Source organism: Rhinolophus sinicus, linkage group LG14, assembly GCF_036562045.2.
Source record: "Rhinolophus sinicus isolate RSC01 linkage group LG14, ASM3656204v1, whole genome shotgun sequence".
NCBI lineage: Eukaryota > Metazoa > Chordata > Mammalia > Chiroptera > Rhinolophidae > Rhinolophus > Rhinolophus sinicus.
In genome coordinates, this window is record NC_133763.1 from 36538731 (window position 1) to 36551172 (window position 12442).

A 12442-nucleotide genomic window follows, 5' to 3' on the forward strand; every position below is an offset into this window, starting at 1 on the left:
GTAAATCAGTTTGCCAAGTATATCTTATCTCATTTGGTGACTATTGTACTATGTAAAAGCAACTTATATTTTCTTTCATTTTCAAATGTATTCTCTCTCTGTATTCCTTCTAGTTTGACCATTTTTTCTTACTGAATGAAAAATAAATTAAAGATGGAAAAAATTGCCTAGATATTTATTTAATCCATGCCCCCATTTTGTGGATGTGAAAACTGATCCTCTGCTAAGTTTTACATGATTTGTCCAAAGCTATTAATGGCAGAATTAGAACCGAAGTATCATGATTTCCATGTGAGTGCATTTTCCACCTCAGCTGTCTCCAGGCATTATTAGCAGTTCTTGGGATAAAGATTGGAGAGGAAATTACCAAAATATCTAAATGTAAGAGACATATGGAAAACTCCCCACTTTTTTCTTATTCTCAAACAGTTATTCTAGGGGAACCACTTTTGTGCTTCATTTTCTGAGAAGTACAGTAAGGAAAGTAGGAAAACATAAAAATTATAAGTTAAGTATATAAAAACATTCTGTGACTGATCCTTTCTTTTTCCTGAGAAATGAGGATGGAGAGAGGAAAAAAAAATGCCATGATGGTTGAATTGTACCTTATTAGTACCTTATTATACCATTGTTTTTCTTCAGTTTTTTTATAAACACGAGTCCTCATCTATTTAATAACAGCACAATAGATATAAATAGACACTAATCTTCAGGTTAGATGAAGGAATAACTGTTATTCTTTCACTGTCAAAATCCTTAATCCTGCTGCCAGTTGCTTTCCACCCATTCTTTCCTCTAACCTTACCATAGGTATCACACATTTTTTTAATAGGAGCACAGAGAAGACATTTCATACAGTTTGGGGTCACAAAATCGGCCCTAAAAGGGGTGACACTCGAGATTTTAAAGACAGAATAGAAACCAGACTAAAGGGCAGTTTAGGGACATTCTAGGAAGAGATTACAGCATGAGCCAAAGCGTGAAAGGAAGAAACAGGAAGGTAAAGTACGTTTATGTTTAGAGAGCTTAAAATGTGAAGCAAGGCTGAAAGAAGGTGAATCTAGAGGGGGCCAGATCCCAAAATATACCATGTTAAAGAGCTCACACTGAATCCCCCAGGCAGTAGGGAGCTTTTCAGTTTCTTTTTAATGGGGCAGGGGGAAGGTCAGATAGGGATTTTGATTAGTCTAATTGCTTTATAAAGAATGCTTGTATTAGTTACCTATACAAAAATCCAGTAGCTAAAATAACACACATTATTATCTCTTAGTTGACCTTGGTTCAGGAACCTGGGCATGGCTAACTGAGCTCTCTGGCTCAGGGTCTCTTACAAGGCAGCAATCAAGGTGTCAGTCTTCAAAGGCTCATTTGGGGGGAGAATCCACTTTCAAGCTCACTGAAGTGGTTGTTGACAGTATCGAGTTTCCTTTGGGCTGTTAGACTGAGGGTCTCAGTTCCTCTCCAGAGGCCTTGCCCTGGGCCTCTTCATAAGACAGCTCATGAGGCAGCTGTGAGCGAGCAAGTGAGAGAGCAAGAGAAGGTGAAGGAGATGGGAGCCAGTCTTTTAACCTAATCTTAGAAGTGACATCGTGTCAGTTTTGAAGCACTCTATTGATTAGCAGCGAGTTACTGTCTGGTCCAGCCCACGCTCAGTGGGAGGGGATGACGCAGGAGCATGAATACTAGGGAGTTTGGGGTCACTGGGTCCGGCTTTGAGGCTGCCTATCACAGTGGACTTGAGCAAATAAGACTAGAGGTAAAGGGACCACTTAGGAGGCTGTTATAATGATCCAAGTGAAGATACAGAGATTATTGTCAACATGTGTAATAGAAAGAAGGGGAGGGGATAGTCAAGAAATATTTTGGATGTTAAATCATGAGAACTTGGTGGTTTAGAGCATGGGCGTTTTAAGGAAGAAGGAATTAAGGGTGGCATGTGATTAATTTTGGCTCTTAAATCACTATCTGAAGAATATTTTCACTTGAATGTGAAAATTGACTGTAATATCAATATTGAGCTTTTCATCTTCATTACTGCCATCCCCTCCATATTTTTAGTCTAGGCTTGCTCTTGTTGCTTCACTGTTTCTTCTCTATATCCGGTTATACACCACTTACTTCAGTATTTGTTTAATTTTCCTATTTGTCTCTGTTCCTGTTGTTACCCTCCTTATCCAGGTCCTTATCACTGTTCATTTAAAGTGTGAGAACACTCTTCTGATTCTTCCCTGTGGCCTTTTCCTTTCCTTAATGTGTATTCTAAAACATCTGATATCTATATATCTATCATTCATTTAACCAACAAGTACTGATTGTGGGCTCGTTTTCTGACCAACACTTTACTAGGTCTCCTTGGGAATATAATAGTGAACAAGACAAGCATTGTCTCTGTTCCTTTGGGTCTTCATTAACATCTTCTCTTTCCTTTCCATCTGTCAGAAATACCACTAATCTTTTAAGTTATACTTCAACTTCTACCTTCCTTGAAAGGTATGGTTCCTTTTATCTCTGTCTCCTACAGCTATACTCAGGAGGGGTTTTTCTTTGGAAGTTTGAGATTCTACAAGTTTAAAGAGAGCACTGGCTTAAGCTGTAAGTGTACTGAAGCTGCTTCTGACCTCCGCTCTCAGTCTACTTCAAGCAGTAGAGCAGTGCCTCGCCACCCTGACTCACTGGAATCCCTGGAAAGCTTTTTAAAAACGTAGATGCCTCGACCTTCCCTCAAAGATTCTGATTCAGTATATCAGAAATGAAAACAAGACTCTAAGGTGAATTTGATGTGTAGCTAGTTAAGAGAATTATTGCATTAGAGTCACCCTCACCGTTATATGATTAATTGTTTTTGTACATTTAATCACTTCAATAGCTTGAAGCAGTAATTTCCAAATTCTGGTTGAGAGTCCTCTACATCAATACCTACAGACTTTGGGGCCCTGTCACTAGACGTGCTGATTCACCAGATCTGTGGTTATATCCAGCACCCATATTTTTTAAATAATGAAAGAAGACTGCCATGTAATCGGGTTGGAAAAATATTGGACAAATGGACTAATATATGCCGTATTAAATTTTTTTGTATTTTTCTTAATGGTATTATTCAGATAAATGCATATAAATATTTGATAAATGTTAAGGACCAGTTGGCCATATGTGCTTTATAGATTACCTTGGAAGATTCTGGCTATTTGAAGTTATATTTTAAATTAACAGTTGAATGACTGCTGTGTTTAGATTTTTAAGATGCTCCAGTACTATACTCTGAGTTTCGTTTTTCATACATTGATACATTTTTTCTAGTTCTTTTATTTTAGATAATTTATTGATCATATAAAAAAATCTAGAACAATGATTAGATTCTTTTTCCTCATATTATTCTGATAAATCTTACCATATTCTATAGGGAGGTAGGTATATTATTACTTTCTTACAGGACGGGATTGTTAGAATGTGGCTTTAATAAATTTGTTGTCTTCCTTTTTAGTGTTATTCCTCTTTTAAGAGAGTCCGTTGGAATATTAATGCAGAGAACGCCTCCCCTGTTGGAAAATACTCTGCCTCAGTGCTATCAGAGGGTAAGTTTCAAAGCTTCCAAACCATTGGATGTTATGCTGCTTCCAAGCTGTTAGGGTTTTTAACTTTTATAAATATGGGTAGCATGTGTGTGTAATTTAGTATTTCTTCCAAGATTGAATGCTGACCATGAGTGCCATTTATACAAACCAGAATAAAATTGTTGGAAAATATTGAACTTTACCAAGGAAAATGTGGTAGAAGTTGTCCTTGTCTAGAGATCGAGCAGCTCTTTTAAGGTGTAGATGTGAATAGCAGATGATATAAGCATTTATTCAACATATATTATTTGAGCTCCCACTTTGTGCCAGATACTCTTGTAAGGCATGAAGGAAGCAATGGTAAACAAGACAGACAGCGTCTCTGTTCTCAAAGAGCTTATGTTCTAGTGGAGAAACATGGGCACTAGAGAATAAATCAATAAATAAAATGTCAGTGATACTTACTATAATAGGAATAAAACAAAGCCAAGTGGTAGACATGGATGGTGACAGTAGATTTACTGAGGAAGCCATAGTCAAAGAAATGAAATGATGATAAGATGTCAGCCATATGGAAATCCTGGGGAAGAGTGCTCTAGGCCCTCGAGGAAAATGCTAATACAAACCTTCTGTGGGTGGTAATAATTGAGTGTGTTTGAAGGACAGAAAAAAAAGGCCATCCATAGGGAAGAGTGGCTGAAAAGTTTGGAGAGAATAGTAGGGGCCAGATCATATAGTGGTTTTGGTCTTACTAAGAGGTTTAGATTTAATTCTAATTCAACGGGAAGCATTAGAAAGCTTTCAGGCAGGAAGAGCATTATAAAACTTTAAAAAGTTTTTAAAAGATTATTCTGCTTGCTATTACAGAATGAATTCTAGGGAAAATAAATGCAAAGAAAACCAGTTATGAGGCTTAAGTGGGAAAATGGCTTGGACTCCAGTGGTCCCAGTGAAGGTAGAGATACGGAGAGATTTTGGATAAGTTTTTGGAGATAGATTATGTTATCAGAGGGGAGAAAAGCCGTTGACTCCTACCAATACCATTTGTTGAGACTGAGGTTTTGTTGATGCACGTTTGAGGATGGAAAATTCCCCCCAAATCAAGAGTTCTAGTCTGGATTTGTTAAAACTGAAATGCCTACTATACTTCTAGAGGAAAGTCAGTTAGTAGTTGAATATGCAAATCTGGTATTTTAGGGACAGGTTAGAACTAGAAAGAGTTTTGAGTCATCAACATATGATGAATAGCATTTAAGCTTTGTTCTTTGACTTTCAACTCCAGATTTAGAGGACTGGTAGGAAAGCCAGAAGAGGGAGGGTTAGTTAGGGAGCTGGGAAACTGGAAGAGTGTAAATAGTATCACAGAGCGGAGGAGGAGGAAGCTATCAACTGCCAAATATTTTTGTGAGGCAATTAAGGTAGAACAGAGGAATGATCACTGATTGGCATCACAAACATCATGAATGATTTTGGTAAGTGCAGTTTTAGTGGAGTTGGAGAGATCAGTGATTTGAGTAGATTAAGGAGCAAGTGAATTGAGGAAGTAGAGATCATGGTTACAGACAACTCTTTTAAGAAGGGTTGTTAAAGGGAGCAAAGAAATGAGCTGATAGCTTGGCTATGGATGTATCAAGGGAGAGGCTATTTGTTATTTGTTCTTAAAGTGGAGTATTTTAGAACAGTGCTCTCCCAAAGAACTTTCCCCAGCAATGGAAGTGTTCTACAATCTACACTGTCTAATGTGGAAGTCACAGTAACATGTGGCTATTGAGCACTTAAAATGTGGCTAGCAAAATTAGTTTTTTAATTTCATTTCATTTTCATGTGTGTAGCCACGTGTCTAGTGAGTTCTGCATTGTACAGAGCAGTTCTAGAGCATGTTTGTTACGATGGGAATAGTCCAACTGAGAGGAAGAAATTGATGATATGGTAATGAAGGAGGTAACTGAAGGAATGAAGTTCTTGAAGGTGAAAAAGGGTAGAGCTCCTCCCTCCCCCGCCTCAAAGTACTATGGGGGAATTAATTGTAAACTGTAGCCAGGGGTACTGTATCCTCTAAGGGAAGGCAAAAAGTGCTGACATAGGTGAGGGCTGACTGGTAGATTTGGTGGTACAGGATAAGGGATTTTCTGTTTGCTTCTGTTTTCTCTACAATTTAACGTACAAGGGAGTGTAATCATGCAGAGATTATAGAACCAGCAGAAAAAGAAGGTGTAAAATAGTCTTTTTTGATATAGGGAAAATGAAGTGTTGCCCATTTGACATCTGTGGTTGTGATTTTAAGGGTAGGACTAGTCAGCATGGTTGTGGAAGAGAAAGAGGCGATTTATTGAATGCTACCTACCATAAGCTGGTCCCAATGCTAAGTGACATACATACGTTGTTTCTGTGGTTTTTTTTTTTTTGGTTTTTTTTTTAACGTTGTTTCTGTTCTTAACAATAACCATACAGGGCCAGTTTCATCCTTCTTCCCCACATTAAAATTGAGGTTCAGAGAATTGAAGTAACTTAGTTAAGGCCACAAAAGCTAGTGGTGAATCAGGATTCTAACACATACCCACTCAGACTTTAAAGCTTATGCCCTTTCTATTGTACCACACTGTCAGAGTTGGAAAAACAACATGGATTTTCATCTGTAGCTACACTGTCTGCACATCTTTTAATTTGAGAATTAAAGCCAGTTTCTATAGGAATCATTCCTTAGTCTGTAGGATAACTGCAAGGGTGTCCTTATATTGCTATTTCTATGGAGGTAGTAGTAGAAGAAATTAGTTTAGTCTGGTTATTGTTTCACTAACAGTAAACCGTTCCATGATGGTGCCACTTAGACAAATGTAGATTCAAACCATTATGTTGTCCGAATCCGGAAAGTGGAAGAAAAAGTCCACTTTGACCTCTTTCCCAGTAAAGCAGTTTTTTTAAAAGGGCATAGTGGGTATTGTCTCAAATTTCCCACCAACTATCTTGTGGGAAACGATACCTACATTTATCGAATTCTGATAAAAAAAAATTTTTTTTGATAGGTATAATTTCAATTTTATCTTAATTAACATTCCAAATAGATGATTTAAAAATCAGAGACTCTCAGAATCCTAAATGCATTTGGTCTAGACTTTTGTCTGTTGCAAGAATCTCCTATAATGTACATCTCCTATAATGTAATGTCCAGCTTTTTGACCATTTCCAGGAATCCTGGTTTAACAGAGGAACCTTTTTCTCTTTTTAAACTGCTGTAATTGTTGTAAAGATCTTTTTATATTGAGCCTTTATTTTAACTTCTGAGTATTGATCTTAGTTCATCCTCTCCAGATCTCTGTAGAAATATTGAACAATAGCAGTACTTTGGACATTTTTGTCTTTTTCTTGATCTTCAAGGGAATACATCATTTCTTCTTTAAATGTTTTTTGTTCATTTTGGTAGATATCTTTTATTAAGTTAAGGAAGTGTCCTAATCACTTTTTTGTTAATCATAAATAAGTATTGCATTTTATTAAATAATTTGTAATGCTTTTACTGAAATGTCTACGTGATTTTTCTCCTTCATTATTGAAGAATAACAGTAATAGAGTTTTTTATTTTTCCCTCTTGGGATAAACCCAACTTAGTCATGATATGTTATTTGTTTAATAAGCTGTTAGATTTAGCTTATTTAATTTATAAGATAAATTAGTTTATGATTTCTTGTCTTCACCTGGTTGGAGGTCAAGATTATTTCTTACTAATATGAGGTAGCATCTCTTTTCTGTTTTCTGGAAAAACTAAGACAGAGGTCATGTGTTCCTTGAAAGTTTGCCCTCTGGGACTGGGACTTATGTAAGATAATTTTTATTACCTTTTCAATTTTTAATGGTCCTTTCACATTTTCCTTTTTGTTGTTATGTTATGGCATTTTCTGTATTTCCAGAAATTCATCCATTTTTGTCTGTTTTCAAAATAGTGGGTTTGTTTTTGTTTTGTTTTTAATTTCATTTTTTACTTATTTTTTCCAGCATTAGTGAGGTAAAAATGATAAATATATATATAAGGTGTATATATATATATATATATATATATATATATATATATATAAATGATAAATATATATATATATATATATATTAAGGTATACAGTGTGATGTTTTGATACACATGTAACATTGTGAAATTATTACCACAAAAATATGGAACGCTTCCCAAATTTGCATATCATCCTGGCACAAGGACCATGCTGATCTTCTCTGTATCATTCTAATTTTTGTGCTGCTATAGCAAGCACCAAAATTGTGTTTTTGTTCATTTTATGTGTATAATTTACTGAGCACTTATGTGGGCCAGGATACAAAACATAAAAAAGAAAAATAAATTTCTTCCCTTATGGAGCTTGAATTCTACTGGGGGAGACAGATAATAAACAATATAAATAATATAAATAAATAATGTGTTATATGATATTATGTGCCAAAAAGTAAAACAAAGCAGAGAAACTGAAAAATGGAAACATCTAATTTTAGATAAGGTAACAATAAAGGGCTTACTGGGAAGACGACATTTGGGTAAAGACCCAAACAAAGTGGACCATGCAGAAATCTGGAAGGAAGGACACTCCAGGCAAAGGGAATAGCGAATACCCTGCGAGAGGAGTGTGCCTGACTTTTCAAACAATGATGAGGAGGCTGGTGTAGCTGAGAAAGAGGGAGCAAGAGCAGAAGTAGTAAGTAGGACATGAGGTGAATAAGGTAACAAGGGGCCACGTGACGTGGGTCCATGTAAGTCATTGTGAGAGCATTGGCTTTTATTTACTCAGAGTAAGATGGGAAGCCACTGGAGGATTTTCAGAAGAGGAGTGGCCGCATCTGACCTAAAGTAACCAGACCTCACTTGGGCTACTGTGTTGACAATAGATGGAAGAGGTACAAGGCTAGAAATAGAGACCAGTTAATTGTAATAATCCAGACTCGAGATAATGCTGGCTTCTACTAAGCTGATAGCAGTAGAGATGGTGAGAAATGTTTGGATTCTACATAGTTGTAATATTTTCTATCTTCACATGATACATTCATATAGTATATCCTTTTACGGTTTTTAAAATCTCTTACTTCTATTTCCTTTTTCAATTTGTATTTTGTTTAATTGCATATTCTTTTATTTTAAATTTTTTTTACCTCCATCAGTATGTCTTGCTAATGGTTCTCAACCTAAGGCGCCATTGGAAACACTTAGCGTCATCCTTCCCTTTTTGGTGTCACATGATTTGGGGAAGGGTATATGTTGGCATTTAGTTCCCTGGGGCCTGAGGATGCAGAGGTCTCATAGTTTCTGACAATTTTACACAGTGAATAATTGTGCTGTCCAAAATATACCCCTATTAAGAAACACTGACTCTAGCTCATTAATTTTTTCAAAGAACTAGTTTTTTGATGTTGTGAGTTCTATTTTTCTTAAATTTCCAGATCATTGATTTCTTTATTTCCTTCCTTCTTATTTCTTTGAATTTACTTTCTTTTCCCAGTTTCTTATCTCATTTGTGTGTATATTTGTTCTCTGATTGATGTATTTGAAAATGTAAATTTCCTTCTAGGCATTTTCAACTGTGCCCTGCAAATTTTGATACATGTTCATTCATATTTCCCAAACACCTATCGTGGTACCTGACTAATAATGAGTACTCAATAGGTATTTGTTGATTAATTCAGACATCCCTCCATGGTTTACTAGAGGGTAGAATCCATGTTCACTGATACATTGCATAATAATTTAAGTGGAGGGGGCACTTATACTTGATTTGATATTAATATCTACTGTTTGTATTTTAGGTGCAGCAGTTACAAGGAGTTTACAGTTTACAAGAACAGCACTTCTGGACCTTGTGTTCTGACGTTTATGTTGGGACCTTGAAATTAGTAGTAGCACCTGATGCTGACTCCAGGTGGATTTTAAGCCAAACACATAATATTTTTACTCAGGTAGGACTTTTACTAAACTTCTTTTTGGGGTCTTAGGAGTTATTGTATCTACTGGTTTTAAAAGTATTTACTATTTAACATATTAAATACATATTTACTACACTATGAGGTAAGCGTAAATGTCCTTTTTTTTTTTTCAACCACAGAGTCAAATCTGGGAGATCCTTATTTTAGTTAATAAAAGGAAGATGGTCCTATTGATTCATCGTTGTACTGATTTGAGTTACTTTAGGAAAAAGTACATTCTCCTTTACTTTGCATACCTTTTAAGACATGTCAGATGCTGTTTGAAGCCAGGAATTCTAAAATAGCACTTGGGATAAGAATAATGCCTTGTCAGCGGCTTTAGCTAAAAGCAAATTACTGTGTTTCCCCAAAAATAAGACCTAGCCAGACAATCAGCTCTAATGCGTCCTTTAGAGCAAAAAATAATATAAGACCCGGTCTTATTTTACTATAATATAAGACCGGGTCTTTAACATCACATCCACATCCACATCCACATCCACATCCACATCCACATCCACATCCACATCCACATCCACATCCAATCACATCACAATCACATCACCATAAAACATACTGGGTCTTATTTTAATTTTGGCTCCAAAGGATGCATTGGAGCTGATGGTCTGGCTAGGTCTTATCTTCAGGGAAACACAGTATGTTAAACGTTTTTGTGTGATAGTAAATCCATAGTTACTTCTTTGTGATTTACTAGCTTAATGTGCTGCTCAGTTTCTCTTAATACTGTGTTGGGAATCATGAATTAGTCAGTGTATGCCTGCAACCAAATTATTTCAGTGAATGCTTTTGCCATCATGAGTTGACAGTGAGGTGACTAATCAAAGTAAGAGTGATTATTACTGTTATTCTGTATATATTGGGAGAATAAGAACATTGTATCAAGAACATGTAAAGAGAGAGAGAAAAAAAAAACACATAAATTCTTTTCTTTTGGTCTAGTTTGCTGGAAGTATTTGGCAAAAAATCTGAATGTTGACACTGTTGCCAAAAGTATCTAACACATAGATCTAATGAAGAAACTTGCCCCATGTCTTAAAAATCTGTGCTTAAAAACTGACGTGTGCCTCCTGATGTGATGCAATGGGAAGGGTACATGACCTTTCTTGCCAGAAATGGTTAACATGAATCTAATCACTAGCAAACAACCAGACAAACCCAGCTTGTGGAAACTTCTACAAGACTATTATTAGTGTGGATTCCTAAAAAAGTGTCAGTGCCATGAAAGAAGAATAAAAGTGATGGAGCATTATTCTAGATGAGAGGAAACTTCATAGCGTATATATACATACACACATATATGTGTGCATGGAAAAGAGTGAGAGGAAAAGAGAGGCACATCATATCCTCAGACGTGGACAACAGAACATAATACGTAGTTTAGTTAAATTCAGACCTTAGCATAAATTAAATAATCTCTCATTTTTAATAAAGGGAAATGTATGGGTATGTTCCTTTGGGAATAATTAGTGAAATAATCTTATGTGTAAGTGACAGCAAGACTTACTCTATTACAAAACAATATACTGATACCACTTATTTACTCCAGAATTTTAAGAACTAGCCCTCTTTATTAACAGACAGTATAATAAGTCTGTATCATTAGGACTTTCATAATGAAGTATGCGAGGCCTTCACAGTATGTCTGAGTCCTTCTTTCACCCATCCCTGTTTCAGTGTCAAAAGGAGAGCATGACTAGCAATAACCTTGCTTTCACTGCCACTTCTAGGTCATTGTTCCCTCCTCTAATCTCAGATTTCTCCTGGTAACACCATGTCCTTCCATCTTCATACTGGGAGCTTCTGTTGACCTCTAGGACATCCCATAGTCTCCTACGACTTTGGCACTTAGTCATGCTTTTCCCTCTGAGAAGGAATGCAGTGTCTAGGTTTAGAAATGAGAGAGAAGCTGCATCTGTGCTTAGGAACTGCTGAAGTTGTAATTGAAGTAGGTGGAGGGAGGTTCTTCTGGTAATCTTAGAAATCTTGGCTGAAGTTGAAAGTTTGTTCAGCTGCTTCTTTGGTTTTGGAAACTGTATTTGGGTTTTGAAATGTTTAAGCTCTGAAAAATATTTTAAGCCTTTTTGTCAGCTAAGGTCAAGCCAACTTTATTTCATTCCTTGGAGATACTCTTTGAGGTCTTCAGTGAAGATGGAACAAAAATGTGTTTCAACACATTTTTCCCGGTGGAGGGGAGAGGGGAATTACCCTAATAACTTTCAGTCAGTATATTTAATGATTTTAATGTTGTTTTGTGATTGTTATTTAATTCTGACATGTGCAAAATTGAAATGTTTTATTAATTTATTTTCCTTTTCTGCTTAAACCCTAGTAATGTACATCCACAATGCTATGTGTATATCCAGGGCTAGCAGTAACATTCTCCTTTCACGAAATTAAATTGAAATTTTTTGACATTTTTTAATTTTAAATTGAATCTTATTCATAGATTTTACTTATCAAAAGTAATCAAATTCAAATTACTTCATTTTTGAGGAAAAATTCACACTAATGCTTTAGGTATATTTTTTGTAGAAAGACTTGAAGTACTGGTAGTCTTATTTCCAAAAGACCAAAGGAAGGATTTTCTGAGGAATAAGTTATACGTTTTGGTTTTATGACATTTTTAAGTGTCTTTCTTATAGCTGACCTTAAGTCATAATTTAAGTAATGGTTTTTGGTTAAAAGTTATTAAAAATTTCTATGAGGATAACTTTAAATGGAAAAGACTTAATAACATCAGAAGTTTGAGAATTATAATTCTCTGTTTTGTTTATAAAACTAAAAGTTTTGTGACTATTTTAGAACTGCATATTAGCCATGTCTTTTTCATTTTCATTTTCTGTAGTTATCAGTTGATCTTTAATGGCTAAAGCAGTTGGCTTGCTATGCGTGAATGTAGAGTAATACAAGTGAATTAGTGT

General features: G+C 35.7%; 1 protein-coding gene and 1 pseudogene across 2 annotated transcripts in view; one reads left to right on the plus strand and one right to left on the minus strand.

Moving 5' to 3' along the window:
• The window catches only part of SLC30A7 (solute carrier family 30 member 7), a 64287-nt gene that overhangs the window by 41206 nt on the left and 10639 nt on the right, over positions 1-12442 (plus strand). The window contains exons 9-10 of one of the 2 annotated variants that reach the window (XR_012491642.1): positions 2522-2768; positions 3482-3572. Coding sequence is in view for 1 of the 2 variants with exons in the window: in XM_074318613.1 (XP_074174714.1) it covers positions 3482-3572; positions 9345-9494 (241 nt within the window). In the remaining variant the exon portion in view is untranslated. Of the gene's footprint in view, positions 1-2521; positions 2769-3481; positions 3573-9344; positions 9495-12442 lie in introns of those variants that run through there. The other variant, XM_074318613.1, reaches the window with a different exon arrangement.
• LOC141568708 (U6 spliceosomal RNA) lies at positions 7707-7807 on the minus strand (annotated as a pseudogene).